The 14220-nt window shown below is 43.1% G+C and overlaps 1 protein-coding gene across 1 annotated transcript in view; it reads left to right on the forward strand.

The window, feature by feature from the left end:
* MALRD1 (MAM and LDL receptor class A domain containing 1) overlaps positions 1-14220 on the forward strand; it is a 439175-nt gene that overhangs the window by 201613 nt on the left and 223342 nt on the right. The window contains exon 29 of the mRNA XM_084860474.1: positions 10485-10642. Coding sequence (XP_084716600.1) covers positions 10485-10642 — 158 coding nt within the window. The remainder of the gene's footprint in view (positions 1-10484; positions 10643-14220) is intronic.

Here is a 14220-nt window from a genome sequence, read left to right on the forward strand (position 1 = left end):
AAGGCTGGGAAGAATGTGTTTGGCCACAGCATGAAGAACTTCATCAGGAGAGCTTTAAATTGAATCCTACGGGGAAGGGAGATGTAAAGTTGGGGGTAACAATGGACGAAGGCTCATGCACCGCAACGGAGAGAACAGCTCTAATAGCACCCAATAATAGTCTTCAGACACATGTAGGAAGAAAGCCAGACTATGAAGCACATGGTCTTCGGTGTCTATATACTAATGCCCAGAATATGGGAAACAAACAGAATAAACTTGAACTCTTAATACAAGAGGGAAATTATGACTTGATAGGTGTAATGACTTGGTGGGATGACTCTCATGACTGGAATACAGCAATTGAAGGATATAACTTGTTCAAAAAGAACAGGAGGAACAGAAAGGGAGGTGGGGTTACACTGTATGTGAAAAATACGTATCTCTGCACAGAAATACAGGAGGATGAGCTTGGTAGACCCATTGAGAGCATCTGGATCAAAATAAATGGAGCAAAGAATAAAAGGAACCTGGTGGTCAGAGTCTACTACTGGCCACCCAATCAAGGAGAAGACGAGGATGAAACTTTTGAAAAGCAAATAGCCAATGTTTCAAGGAAGCATGATGTAGTAGTAATGGGGGACTTCAATTTCCCCAATATTTGTTGGGAGACAAATTCTGCAAAACATGGCCCCTCCAGGAAATTCCTGACTTGTGTGGCGGATAACTTCCTCCTCCAGAAAGTAGAGGAAGGAACTAGAGGGTTGGCTATCCTTGACTTGATCCTAACCAACAGAGATGACTTAGTGGATAAAGTAGCAGTTACAGGAACTCTGGGGGAAAGTGACCATGTTGTACTCGAGTTCTTGGTTCTAAGGGAAGCAAAAGCTGAGTGTAGTCAAATGCGTACCCTGGATTTTAGGAAAGCTGATTTTAATAAACTCAGAACAATGATCAGGAAGGTCCCATGGCAAGCGACTCTAACGAGAAAAGGAGTCCAAGATGGGTGGGAGCTTTTAAAAAAGGAAATTCTCAAGGCACAATTAGTCAATTACAAACAATTCCAACAAGGAGAAAAGGTGGAAGACAACAGAAGAAGGCAATGTGGCTTCACAAAAAGCTTAAGGATGACCTGAAAACAAAAAAGGACACATATAGGAAGTGGGAAGAAGGCCAAGTAACAAAGGAAGAGTACAGGCAGGTAGCACAGAACTGCAGGGATGGCATCAGGAAGGCTAAAGCTGAGAACGAGCTGAGGTTAGCGAGGGATGCTAAAAACAACAAAAAGGCTTTCTTCAGCTACGTGCATAGTAAAAGGCAGAGGAAAGAAATGGTGGTTCAGCTATTAAATAAGGATGGCAAAATGCAGAGGTGCTCAATTCCTACTTTGGCTCAGTCTTCTCCCCAAAGAGGGTCTATGACCCCCCTGGCAAAGGCAAAGTACAGACTGAAGGGGCAGGATTGCAGCTTGAGAACAATAGGCATATGGTCAAGGAACACCTAATTACTTTGAATGAGGTCAAATCTCCAGGGCCAGATGAACTGCATCCTAGAGTAATAAAGGAACTGGCAGAAGAACTCTCAGAACCACTGTCTATTCTCTTTGAGAAATCATGGAGGATGGGGGAAGTGCCAGATGACTGGAGGAGGGCTAATGTGGTCCCTATCTTCAAAAAGGGTAAAAAGGAGGAACCTGGGAACTACAGACCAGTCAGTCTGACATCAATCCCTGGGAAAATTCTGGAGCAGATGATAAAGCAATCCAGCTGTAAGCACCTTGACAACAATGCAGTGATTACTCGAAGCCAACATGGATTTGTCAAGAACAAATCCTACCAGACAAATCTGATCTCATTTTTTGATCAAGTGACCTCCCTTGTGGACCATGGGATTGCTGTAGACATAATATACCTCGACTTCAGCAAAGCTTTCAACAAAGTGCCCCATGATATCCTGATGAGCAAACTAGCTCAAAGTGGGCTAGATGAAACAACAATCCAGTGGATCCATAGTTGGCTACAGAATCAGACTCAAAGAGCGCTTATCAATGGGACCTTCTCAAACTGGGGAGAAGTAATGAGTGGGGTACTGCAGGGCTCAGTCCTGGGCCCAGTGCTCTTCAACATTTTTATTAATGACTTGGAGGAAGAGGTGCAGCAGGGAATGCTGATCAAATTTGCAGATGACACAAAATTGGGCGGGATAGCGAATACTTTGGAAGACAGAAACAAAATTCAAAGTGATCTTGATAGACTGGAGTGCTGGGCAGAAAACGTAAAACAACAGAATGACATTTAATAGGAATAAATGCCAAGTTCTGCACCTAGGAAAAAGAAACCAAATGCACAGTTACAAGATCAGGGCTACGTGGCTCAACAACACTACAAGCGAGAAGGATCTTGGAATTGTTGTTGATCACAAGCTGAATATGAGCCAACAATGTGATGTGGCTGCAAAAAAGGCCAATGCTATTTTGGGCTACATTAATAGAAGCATAGCTTCCATCCCGGGAAATACTAGTTCCCCTCTACTCAGCACTGGTTAGGCCTCAACTGGAGTACTGTGTCCAGTTCTGGGCACCACATTTTAAGAAGGATGCAGACAAACTGGAGAGGGTTCATAGGAGGGCAACAAAGATGATCAGGGGACTGGAAACAAAGCCCTATGAAGAGAGACTGAAAGAACTGGGCATGTTTAGCCTTGAGAAGAGAAGACTGAGGGGAGATAATGATAGTGCTCTTCAAGTACTTGAAAGGTTGTCACAGAGAGGAAGGCCAGGATCTCTTCTCGATCATCCCAGAGTGCAGGACATGGAATAATGGGCTCAAGTTACAGGAAGCCAGATTCCATCTGAACATCAGGAAAAACTTCCTGAGTGTCAGAGCAATGGAACCAATGACCTAGGGAGGACGTGGGCCGTCCCACACTGGAGGCATTCAACACGAGGCTGGACAGCCATCTGTCAGGGATGCTCTGACTTGGATTCCTGCATTGAGCAGGGGGTTGGACTCGATGGCCTTGCAGGCCCCTTCCAACTCTACTATTCTATGATTCTGTGATTCTAAGGCACTGGTGCCAAATGACAAGCCAACACAATCACCAATCAGATAATTCAGTATGAAGGCAAACTGGGCATAAATTACATTGTAGGTTCAAGGCTAGGCAATCAAGCCTTTGCTAGCTCAAGCCTGTGACCAATTGGTGTTGCCAAGCCAGAAACTGGAAATGGGTGATTGCTCAGTCCATGAGAATTGAAGGGGCAAGTTGGTAACAGAATAAAAATCCTGATACTGAACGCTTGATCTATGAGTGTTGTTAGTCAGAAGGAGAGAGATTCAGAAAGAAAGCCTGAGAATGCCCATAGGGCACAAACAACAACCAGAATTATTGTGTGTGATCTATAAGCTTTTATTGGAATTCTAACAATTCCAGCTTTCAATTTCTAGGGTATGTTTCTAGCCCTCATGGTTAGAAATATGATTTGACCATATGTGGGCAAAAACATCTCACCATAGTCTTTATTGCAGAATGGGTTCCTCATCCTTGTTTTCTTTATGTCATGTAGTTTCCTGTGGCAAAGCAGGGAAACATCAATATAAGGGTGCATTTTACTCCATAAGGAAACTCTGTAATAAATGTTTCAGCTGGCACCTCAAATGCTCCTTTCACAAATGATTTTCCGTTCGTCATATGCCAGTGAACCATATTTCACATTATTTGTATGATCTCTCAGTTCCTCAACATCATTATTTCCGTGGCTGTGATAATACACAATATGCCTGTAGTGTTGGAAGTGACCTTTTCCTTGCTGTGCTTGATGATGATGAGATGTTTCCCCTGGAGATGACACAGTGTCATTCACTTCCCAACAACATTGTTGCAAACATAACACAACAAATGAATGCCAAAGTCAAATCCATGTGGAAAAAAAAAAATCTTCTGATAGCCTTTTCTATCAATACAAAAGTATATTTTTGTTTATATACTGCCATCAATGTACATGGCATGTTACAATGTATATGTGGACAGCTTCTACCCCGAGGATCTTACGATCTAGAATTCAACACAGGAAAGACAAAACGACACAGGAAAGGAAGTGAGATGGAGGCATGGCTGGACAAGGGAAGAAAATGAATTTATTTCAATTACACATACTTAGGCTTGGTTTAGAGCTGGTGAGAAATAGTGATTTCATCCAAAGTTAATGAAATTAACCCAATAATTCGAAGACAAACATTTTCATGGAATCCCACCCCCAAATTTGTTTCTCAAAATTATTTTAGGGCGCAATTCGATGGGTTGCACCCTTGTGAGATGGAAGCCTCCGAACTCAGAGACTTTCATGTATCCAGTGCCCTGCCAAGCTGCTGCTGACAGGGTGAGAGGAACAGCAGAGGCAATTTTCACCTCACCATCCTCCACTTTTTGTTTTTTTCGTGAGATGGGCTTCTGAACCCATCTAGAGAGGATAAACTGGTGTGGGCAGAATTGGGGCTGGAGAGACCATAAGAATCCTTGCAGGTTACAGGTTGGCCTCTCCTTGATCCTCCCCTCTCTGCCCTCTGGAACACCCCTTACAGACCTTCCCAAGGCCACTTTTGTGACCTCGGAAAGCATCCGGCATCGTTCTTTCCATGGCAGCTGTGAGGGGGAGGGGACAGGTGGGAGGGATCAGATACTGGAATCCCCCTTCTGAGGTCATAGCAGTGCCTATGGCCTCAGAGGGGGAATTCAAAGAATTCTGTAGTCCCTGGGACACTTCCCCAGGGCCATAGCATTAGTCTCTTACTGATTCTTTCCAATGGGATTTAATTCTGATTAGATATGCATAGGATTTCACTATTAATCTCTTATCCCCCTGCCCCCGGCATGGAACATATTTTAAACATTTGGCTCTGCTTTCAAATAAAGCATGGGTGCGGGGGGGGGGGGGGTGTTGCCAGACATTCTTTAAGAAAAGAGAAGGAATCCAAATGTTAAAAAAATGTCTTCCCTAGTAGTTTATGTTTAAAATAAAAATAGAGCTGCATGGAACAGCACCTCTCCTTTCTTTGGAGGGTTATTTAACACTGCACCTCTTGAATAATATGAAATGCTGGAGGAATAACCTTCCCACTCTGTAAAGGTGTGGTTTTCTGTAGATATTCAGCTGCTGCTGTGCACTATAATGGTGGCCCGCAGTGAGTGGAAAAGGAGGCAGCAATTTTTTATGCCAGCTCAGACAGGACTTTCCAGGAAGAACAAAATGGGCGCAGCTCTGTTTCTCTTCCACCAAAAAAAGTTTGCCTCACTCCTGAAATATAGCTGAAAAAGAACAGCCAATTCTGATATGGGTGAAACGGTTAAGAAATGGTCCTTGTCAATTTGGTGCAGACCTAGCTTTGTTACAATAGACTATGGGCACTAGAATAAGGTATGAGGAATAACTACATATAAACAGTAAAAACCTGATTAACAATGTCTCTGTATGATTATATTGGTTGGTACCTGCAATAATTCATAGCGGCTGAAGGGAATGGGACAGAAGCAGAAGAGTGCTCCAATGTTTTTTTTCAGTACCACTGTGAAGCTCCTTCAAAGTGTGACCTCACAGATGTGGCAGGTACATCTGTGGAGTAGTGATGGGTCTGTCTACACGCCAGCACCATGGGATCACCAGCAGAAGGATACCTGGTCATCACCAACTCTGCTTCCAGAGCTCCAGGGTGCAGCAGCCTTGTGGCAGTGGCAGAAAGACCCAGCAGACTACCACTACTGCCAAGATACTTGCTTATGGCTTCCCCAGTAATAGCAACTGTAACAATAGTGGTTTTCTGTGCCTCCTTCCTCCAGGAAAAGGCAGGCAAAGTGAGCAAGTTGATCTGGTTTGGGCTAGAGGAAACAGCTGGCCTAGTCCATCCTCCCCAACCTAGGTCACCAGTCACTATCGCAACTGATTATCAGCCCCAAGCGAGTGGGGGTGGTTAGAGACAGTGGCAAGCAGGCAGACAGGTCAGTTACTCCTGCTCCCATCCAATCTAACTAACTTCCTCTCTTCCAAACCATATTATTTATTTTTATTATATACTCTAGCATGGTTAGCACTCCAGCCCCTGCTGCCCAGACAACCCTGGTGGCCTTATGCTAGTATATGCAAACTAGTTATCTGATTTGGGAGATGGGGAGAGTACAGTGGATTGCTGGCTTATTTTTGCAAGGTACGCTTTAAGTGGTTGAAAAATCCGCTTGTTGCCAAAGATAATGCAAATGAAATAAATACAGGAAAATAAAACTATATATTAAGAGTTCCCAGAGCATCTTGATAAATCTAAATTCAACTTCCTTCTCCCACAGTAAAACTATGCATTAGCTTTAGGCAAAAGAGGCAGCTGTCTAAGGCATCTGGTTCAGAAGAAGTGAATATTTTTCTAGTCTTGACTATTGTGACAAGATTCTCCAGAGAATATCATATATTACAGTGGAGTCACGGTTGGGAAAATATTTCATATTCTTAAGTACTGGCACCAAACTTTTTGACAAATTCCTAAGTTCCATCACTTAATCAATTTCTCCTCGCAAACTTTTTTGTCTGAAAATTTTACTGATGAGTCTTTACCAAACAGTCCATACCATTTAAGCAAAGAGAGAGGCAACAGGAATCCATGCCATCAGCCCTGAGGTCCTGCTGTGGTAGCAAGAAGGAAAGGCACTCTGTATGCTATCAGTCAATACTTTTCTTTCCTTTATTGTTACTTCTCATAATATTCACCGTTGGTGTTGAAAACAGAGGGTTGGATCCAGACTTAGTCATGCTTTAGTCCCATTGAAATCAATGCTACTTACGTTAGTCATGACTGATTTGTCCGTTGACTTTAATGGGGCTAAACATGACTAATTTAGTCTAGATCCAACCCAGAGTCTGTGGCTCAGGCCTGGTACTGATTAAATTAAGCCCTCATAATTATACATACATAAACCTAACTGTAAGCCAAAGCAGTTGTTGTTATTGTCCTGATTCAGGCGGGTTCATTAACCCCAAAAAGAAAAGAAAAAAGAATCGATGTATTTTCATTATTTTCTTTGGTTGCCTCTAAATTCAGTGACATGAAAATCAGAAAGGACCATGAGGAAGTCAATCTAATTAAGCAAGCTTTAGAGCTTATACTCAACATCCCTTGTTTTTGCTCTCATTTTGCCAATGAAGAGTTCTGTCAGACTTGAAAGTGTGTCTACCATATTTAATCTAATCTACACACACGCACACACGGAGAGAGAGAGAGAAAGAGAGAGAGAGAGAGAGAGAGAGGTACATAATCTCACTGATCTGATCCAGACATTTCTTTCAAAGTTCATGGTCACCAACATTTGAATACACTTTTGGAATCTTTCCATAAGGTCTCTTCACTTGGAAAGCATGCTCATGCTTATTGAATGGAGAATGTATTCCAGGTATCCCCAGATCTTTGCATGAGGTCTTATTTCATTTCCCCTTTCAAACCTGGCTTTCTCCTTTGGGAACAAATTTGGAAAGGATGGAACCTGCAGATCATCTAATAGAGTTGTTTTGGCTAGAGGAGCCGTCTAGATAGAATTTGGTGTTTTGAAAAGAAGTCATGATTTGGATACTACTTTAGCCTCTTAGAATGGCCAACTGCATAGTTATCCAGATTTACTATAAAAGAAAAGAAAAGAAAAGTCACCTCTTTTTAAAGAACTCACTGCTCTACTCCTAAGTCTCTGTACTGTGGCTGGAATGGAGCAGAAGTGAGAGAAACTGAGTCAAGGTGGTCAGGCCAAAGAGGAATCAAAGAATGTGGAGTTGCAGCCAAGTTGTCACCCATAGATTGTCTACCACAAGGTATTCCCTAGGCATAAGACTTTTGTGTAAGGTTCCTAGCAAATGGGAGGCCATGACAGGAGGCTTGTTAAGGGTTTGAGGAATACTTGAATGAACTGTGAAAAGTGGGGGATTCTTCTTTGTGGCTTCTGTGCAATCCTACATAGGACATGCACAGTACACAACCTTCTCTGTGACTGCATAGAGCATGGGTGGAGTGTCAGGGCCCAGCTTCAGCTCTGCAGTAGGCTTTGTAGTTATAGCTAAGATTTGATTAGAAGTAGCCTGGAAAGGCTTGGGCCTATTCAGCCTCAGAATCTGTGTGAGCTTCTCTCTGTCATTGATCTTCGAGCAAAGCCAGAGGGAGTCACCCTTCTCCCTGTCCACCTGCTGGTCTGGCCTTGGCAGGCAGAGAGGCTGGAAGCTGTCCATGAGAAACTGACAGAGGTGGTGTGGGGTTTGCAGAAGGGTTGCCCAGGGCCCTCCACCACTGATGCCTCAACCTGGGTGACCCTTCTGCAAACCCCACCCCACCTCTGTCAGCTTCTCACAGACAGCTTCCAGCCTCTCTGCTTCCCAGGCCAGACCAGCAGGCGGACAGGGAGTTGGGTGACTCCCCCTGGCTCTGCTCTGAGATCACTGACAGAGAGAATCTCACACAGATTCTGACATTCCAGAGGTTCCATGAACTTCCAGGCTACTTCTAGTCAAATCCTGGTCACAACCTAGAAGGCCCACTGCAGTGCTGAAGCCGAGCTCTGACATGGAGAACCTCAGGCCCAGGGGCAAATCCAGCAGCACTCCTGGGGTCCCAATCCAGCTCTTTGCGGTCCCCAGATGGCCCCAACTGCCAATCGCTTGGAGGTTTCCCAGCTTTTGCAAATGCTTTCCCCCCTTCTAAAAGGCTGAAATGTCTCCCCTGTGGCTTAGTTACTGGCAGTAAGAACTTGATGCTTAACTATGCTGGCATTTCGGGGTATTTCTGGTGTTTGGGGCCCCACCCCCTTTGCCTTTGGTCTCACCCACCACTGCAATGCAGCCCCAAGAGCTTCTCTGAAATTGAATTTGGCCCTCAGAGGTTGAACACCCATGATACAGAGGCTGGGAAAAGTGCAGAGAGGGGTAACCAAAATTATCAAGGAGTCATAGCAACTGAGCTATGAGGAAAGGTTACTTGGGGCATTTGGGGCATTTTAGCTTAGAAAAAAGGGAAGTTGGGGGAACATGATACAGCTGTATAAAATTATGCATGGAGGAGGTGTATTGGGAGAATTTTTTCTCCCTCTTTCACAATAGTAGAACCCAAGGCTATCCCATGAAGCAGATTGGTGGGAAATTCAGGAGAGATAAAAAGAAGTACTTCTTCACACTACATGTAATTAAACTATGGAATTCGCTACTACAAGATAGTTATGGCCACCAATTTGGACAGCTTTAAAGGAGGATTAGACAAATTCATGGAGGATAAGGCTAGCAATGGCTACTAGTCATGATGGCTATATATTACTTCCAGTAGAAGAGGCAATATGCTGGGTTATACCAGTTGCTGGGGAACATGAGCAGGAGGGTGTTTTTGCACTTATATCCTACTTGTGGGCTTCCTGCAAGCATGCATCCAACTGGCCACTGTGGGAACAGAATGCTGGACTATTTAGGCCTGTGGTCTGATCTGGCATGACTGTTCTTATGTTCTTATGACGACTTGAAGGAGGAGAGTTAAAGATAAGTTGCAGTTGCAATTCTTATGGGACTGTAGAGCAGAAGGGCATCATATTGGCTAGGGATGTTGGAGGAATCTGGTTTGGGGGTGGAGCTCAGCGAGTTTTCACTAGCTCGGCCCCTGGACAACAGCTCACAGATCCCTGAACTTGCCCAACTCAGCACAAGCCTAGTTGGGCAAGCTCGCGGTTACCCGCTTTTTTGTGAGCTGCCATTTTGCACAAAATTTCCCATTTAGGGACATTTTGATTTGTGCAGCATTGCAGGTGTAAATAGTGCAAATTGCACAAATTTGCAGGCATAACTACACCATTTATGCCTGCAATTTTGTGCAGATCACAATTTCCGTAAATGGCTATAACCACAATTTTGTGCAAAATTGTGGCTTGCAAAAAAGCAGGAAACCATGAGCTCTCACCGGGCACCTGTGGACCATCTGGGAGCTTGCCCTGTGTGCCCACCAGGGTCAGGCAAGTGGTGGGAATCCAGCGAGTGGCACCCGAAGAGGGTGCGGGGGAGTTCACCCATCCCTAATATTGGCCCATCAGTCATCCAGTATCTGCATGCTCCCTGCCAGAAAGAACACTGATATGAACTTTATAACTAAGAACTAGTGTCTGACTTTGCTTCCTCAAGCCTCCTTCCCAATCCCTTTTCCTTTTGTGTAGTGTATTTTAGACTGTAAGCCTGTGGGCAGGGCAGGACCTGTCTTATTGATCTTTGTAAGCCATTCTGGGAGTCTTTTTTGGCTGAAGAACGAGATTAAAATACTACTAACAAATAAACAGTAAGCCACCTTCTTTTCTAATAGGTCCCAGACCTCCAGATGTGAGGAATGCATCCTATTTTCCAAAATTTGCTTAATGATAAGAGATGACTGAGGTTTTGACTGGTACTTTTTTCTTTTTCTGTGTTCATGCTAAATGTTAATTATGGACATTTTAAGATCCTCTATCACTTTTGATTGTAGGACAATTCCTGTATCTTGAAGCCACATCAGTAGGCGTAAGAGGTGAAAAAGCACATCTGAAGAGCTCCAGGTGGCCAGAGTCTAGCACTGCTTGCACACTGAGTTTCTGGTACTACATCTCTTCAAAAGCAACAGGACATATCCAGGTTCTCATTAAGGTAACAGTTTTAGGGCGCATGGCTGGTCAGGGAATGCTGGGAGTTGTAGGACTTTTTGTCTGTCTAAACATGCTTAGGATTGTGTCCTTACTTTCCTCCCTCCTTGAGATAATTACTTGATACTTCTGTCTGTATCAAAGTGAGTTCTCCAGCAAGGACTTCTTAGCAAAGCTGCTGCTATCCACCAAACAAGCATTTCTTAAGATATTTTCATAGATGTGGTGTGAAGGTATCGTGTGCACAACCTTGTCTCTCATTTCCACCCTTTCAAACCTGATGGATTTTGTTTCAGATGGCACTTTTGCTTTGTATTCAAATGGCACATAAGAGTGTTGCATGTGTGATCATTATAAAAATGATTCATGTGTGGTTAGTGGTTTTCTTACACATGGGAGTTATTTGGGGCAAGACCATAGCTCAGTAGGAGAGCACATGCTTTGCATGCAGGAGGTCCTAGGGTCAATCTCTGGCATTTTCAGGTGGGGGTGGGAAAGGTACCTGTCTGAAATCTTGGGGAGCCACTGCCAGTCAGAATAGACAGTACTGGGCTAGATGGATAAATAATTAGACCTAGTAAACTGTAGGTTCCTATGTTCCTGTGTAAGAAATGCATCATGTGTGATGGCACTTAAACCACTTCAAACTGTGACATGAGTTAAAATGGGCAGATGTACAAGGAACGACAAGCGATATGCTTTCTGCATTCAAGTTGCTCAAGAGTAGGTGTTGAACATACGATAGCTCTTCTCCATTTACAGGTTTTTAAAATGTCATTGTCTTGCTTCAGTGTGAGACAGAGCAAAATGAAACACAGAAAGCTCTTTTGCAGTGTCTCAGACTGTGTGTTAAAATGAAATTGCATGCTGGACCAAAATGGTGTATTAAGAGATATTTCCCTCCCTGCGTCCTTATCTCTTTACCTTCTCTGTGCAACATTTTCCCTTCAACTGACAAACAGCTGTCTGTTTTTGATACTTTTCATGTTAGCAAAATGTTAGCTTTGTACTTCATCCCCAGTTGGTTGAAAGCCATATAAAACCATGCAGTTTTGAAATGGTGGCATCTGTCATCAGAAAATATTCGGCAGCTAACATAAATAGAATGAAAAATATTTAAAAAAACCCATACCTGTGTCATTTCTTTTCTGATTTCTCTCTCTCCCAGCAGTCTTGCCTTTTGAAAATGACATTTCAGCCCTGCTAAGTCACAAGAATGAAAGGATTATTCATTCAGGATTCATGGCATGGCACTTAGAAGGGTGTCATTTGATTTTTTAAAAAATCATTAAAAGAAATAGTATAGCTAGCTGCTTGGCTATTATTGTTTGTACACAGGTTTCGTTAAAATGCAAATGCAGACTAGTCTGAATTGGGATACTCCAGTGAAAGCTGAACTAACTGTCAAAGCTTGGCAAGTTCTTCAGAGAGCTTTTCTACACGAGGCTGTTAATCCACTGTGGCCACTTTCAGTTTTGTAGAATTGAGATCTGAGCTCTACACAAAGAGCTTTTCCTTTCTTGCTTTTACACTATATAATCTCTAGCTGGCGCTGTGCTATAGTGGAATATCACAATTACACAAGTAGGAAAATAAATTTCCTTTCACTTTCACAAATAATGCTCAATTTTCCCCTCTCTAACCCCCCCCAAGTGCTCTTAAAATACAGAAGTGAAACTGGGAGGTCACAATGTCCTCTAAAGAGCCTGTAATCAGTAAGGAATGACAAGCACACAATAAATGCCTCATGTAGAAAAGCTCAAAAAGGCATCCATACAGTTGGAACAGATGGAAAGTGTTTATATGATTGGAAATGGTGTAGATGTAAAGTCAGTCAAATTATGGTTTGGATCCTAAAATAATCTAATGAGGAAGTTCATCATAGGAAAGTTTATCATCCCCTCTATCCCCCTACAGCTACCCGTGCCCCTCTAAAAGCCTTATAGACTGGTGGGGCTCCTGAACAATGTGGGGTGGGGCACAGGGGGGCTGCTGGGGAGGATTTACCCCAGACCAGGTTTGGATCGTAAGGTAAGTTAACTTAAGGAAAGTCCATGGAAAGAAAATTTCCCCTCCCTTCCTGCCCCTAGAAGCTCCCCCTGCACATGTCCCACATTGCTCAGGAGGTACCCAGAGCCTCTGGAGCATGAGCCTCCAGTGAAGTGTCCATGTGCTCCGCTGCACCCACAAGGCCCGTCTGAGGCACCTGCCAAACTACGTTCCCCTTTTGCCAGTGAATGGAGCGATTCCTCCATTCACTTGTATGGAGGGGGGAGTCCTTTTTGCCAAAAAGTAGTTGGAGGTGGGGATGAAGTCCACCCCCACCAAAGATTCTTGGGGCAACAGTATCCTTGGCAGGGTGTGACCTTTGCTGCCTCCAGCTGATTTTCAGCAGGGTTTTTCCCCCTCCCCCTATTCAAGCCAATGGAGCAATTATGGCTCTTCCCATAATTAATTGCCTATATTTTTTCCTGGAGAAATCTCACCCAACACTTCATAACTGTCAGCTGGCTCTGGGGCAACTGTTTACTGATCTCGCTACCTTCTTTAAAATTAGTATGAAGTTCTGTGCTTGAACATTATCTACAGCAAATTACTGCTAAGCCCAGTTGTCTGAGAGTAGGGATGTACAGATTTTGTTAAATCTATTTCATCTGTGTTTCATGGATGTTCAGGCATCTTTTGTTCTGTTGTCCTCTTATTGATGGAATCAGATTGTTTTTAGGGATGTATGAAAATTTTGTTCCACTATGCATTAGCACAGCAGTACATTAGTGCAAGTGAGGATTTGCACAAATCCCCCCAATTAAAAAAGTGGTCCGCAAGTCCACAAAATCCATGCAACTTGGAAAAAGCCAGTCCACTGTGGAATCTACAAGTTGGATTCATAGAAATCCAAACACATTTGAATCCATTGTGAATTTCTCTGACATCCCTAGCTGAGTGTAACTCAGATGCCTGAAGATAAATGGAAATTTCAATATTTAGAGCCCTGGTGATGAGCTGTCAGAAATGTCAAAACAATGGAAAGGTGTTTACCCCATTTGCATTAGTACAAACTCATACATAAGAATCACTGACAAACTTTCAACTAGCTGTTCAATTGAACTGATCATTATGGGAATTGTATATTTCTCCCAGAAGCTCTTGAGTCCATAAATCAAATAAATGTATGTTCTGATTACTGATGTGTTTCCAGAATTAATGTGCCATGCTAATGCAGCCATGGGGATTAAAAAAAAAAATACTCAGAAAAATATTTGGAAATTAAACTTGATCTTGTACCACTCTTTTGCCCAGACACTTTAGACATGGTTGACAGTAGATTTCTTATTTAGGAATTAATAAGCTCATTGTGAAATGAATATTTTATACCTGCCTCGAGCACTATTTTGAGTGGAAAGGCAGAACATACATTTAATAAATACTTTTTTTTTCTTCATCCCACCTTTGAGGGCATATTGCCCTGACAAGGTGAGCATAAAATCTAACATTATGCATGATATTGTTAAACACGAAGATAAACGAAGTGCTTGTAGAAATTAATGTTTCATGGAAGTAGCTATTGCCCAGAAGATTATT

This window comes from Heloderma suspectum, chromosome 5 (assembly GCF_057233095.1).
Source record: "Heloderma suspectum isolate Gila_16-S chromosome 5, 16-S_ref, whole genome shotgun sequence".
NCBI lineage: Eukaryota > Metazoa > Chordata > Lepidosauria > Squamata > Helodermatidae > Heloderma > Heloderma suspectum.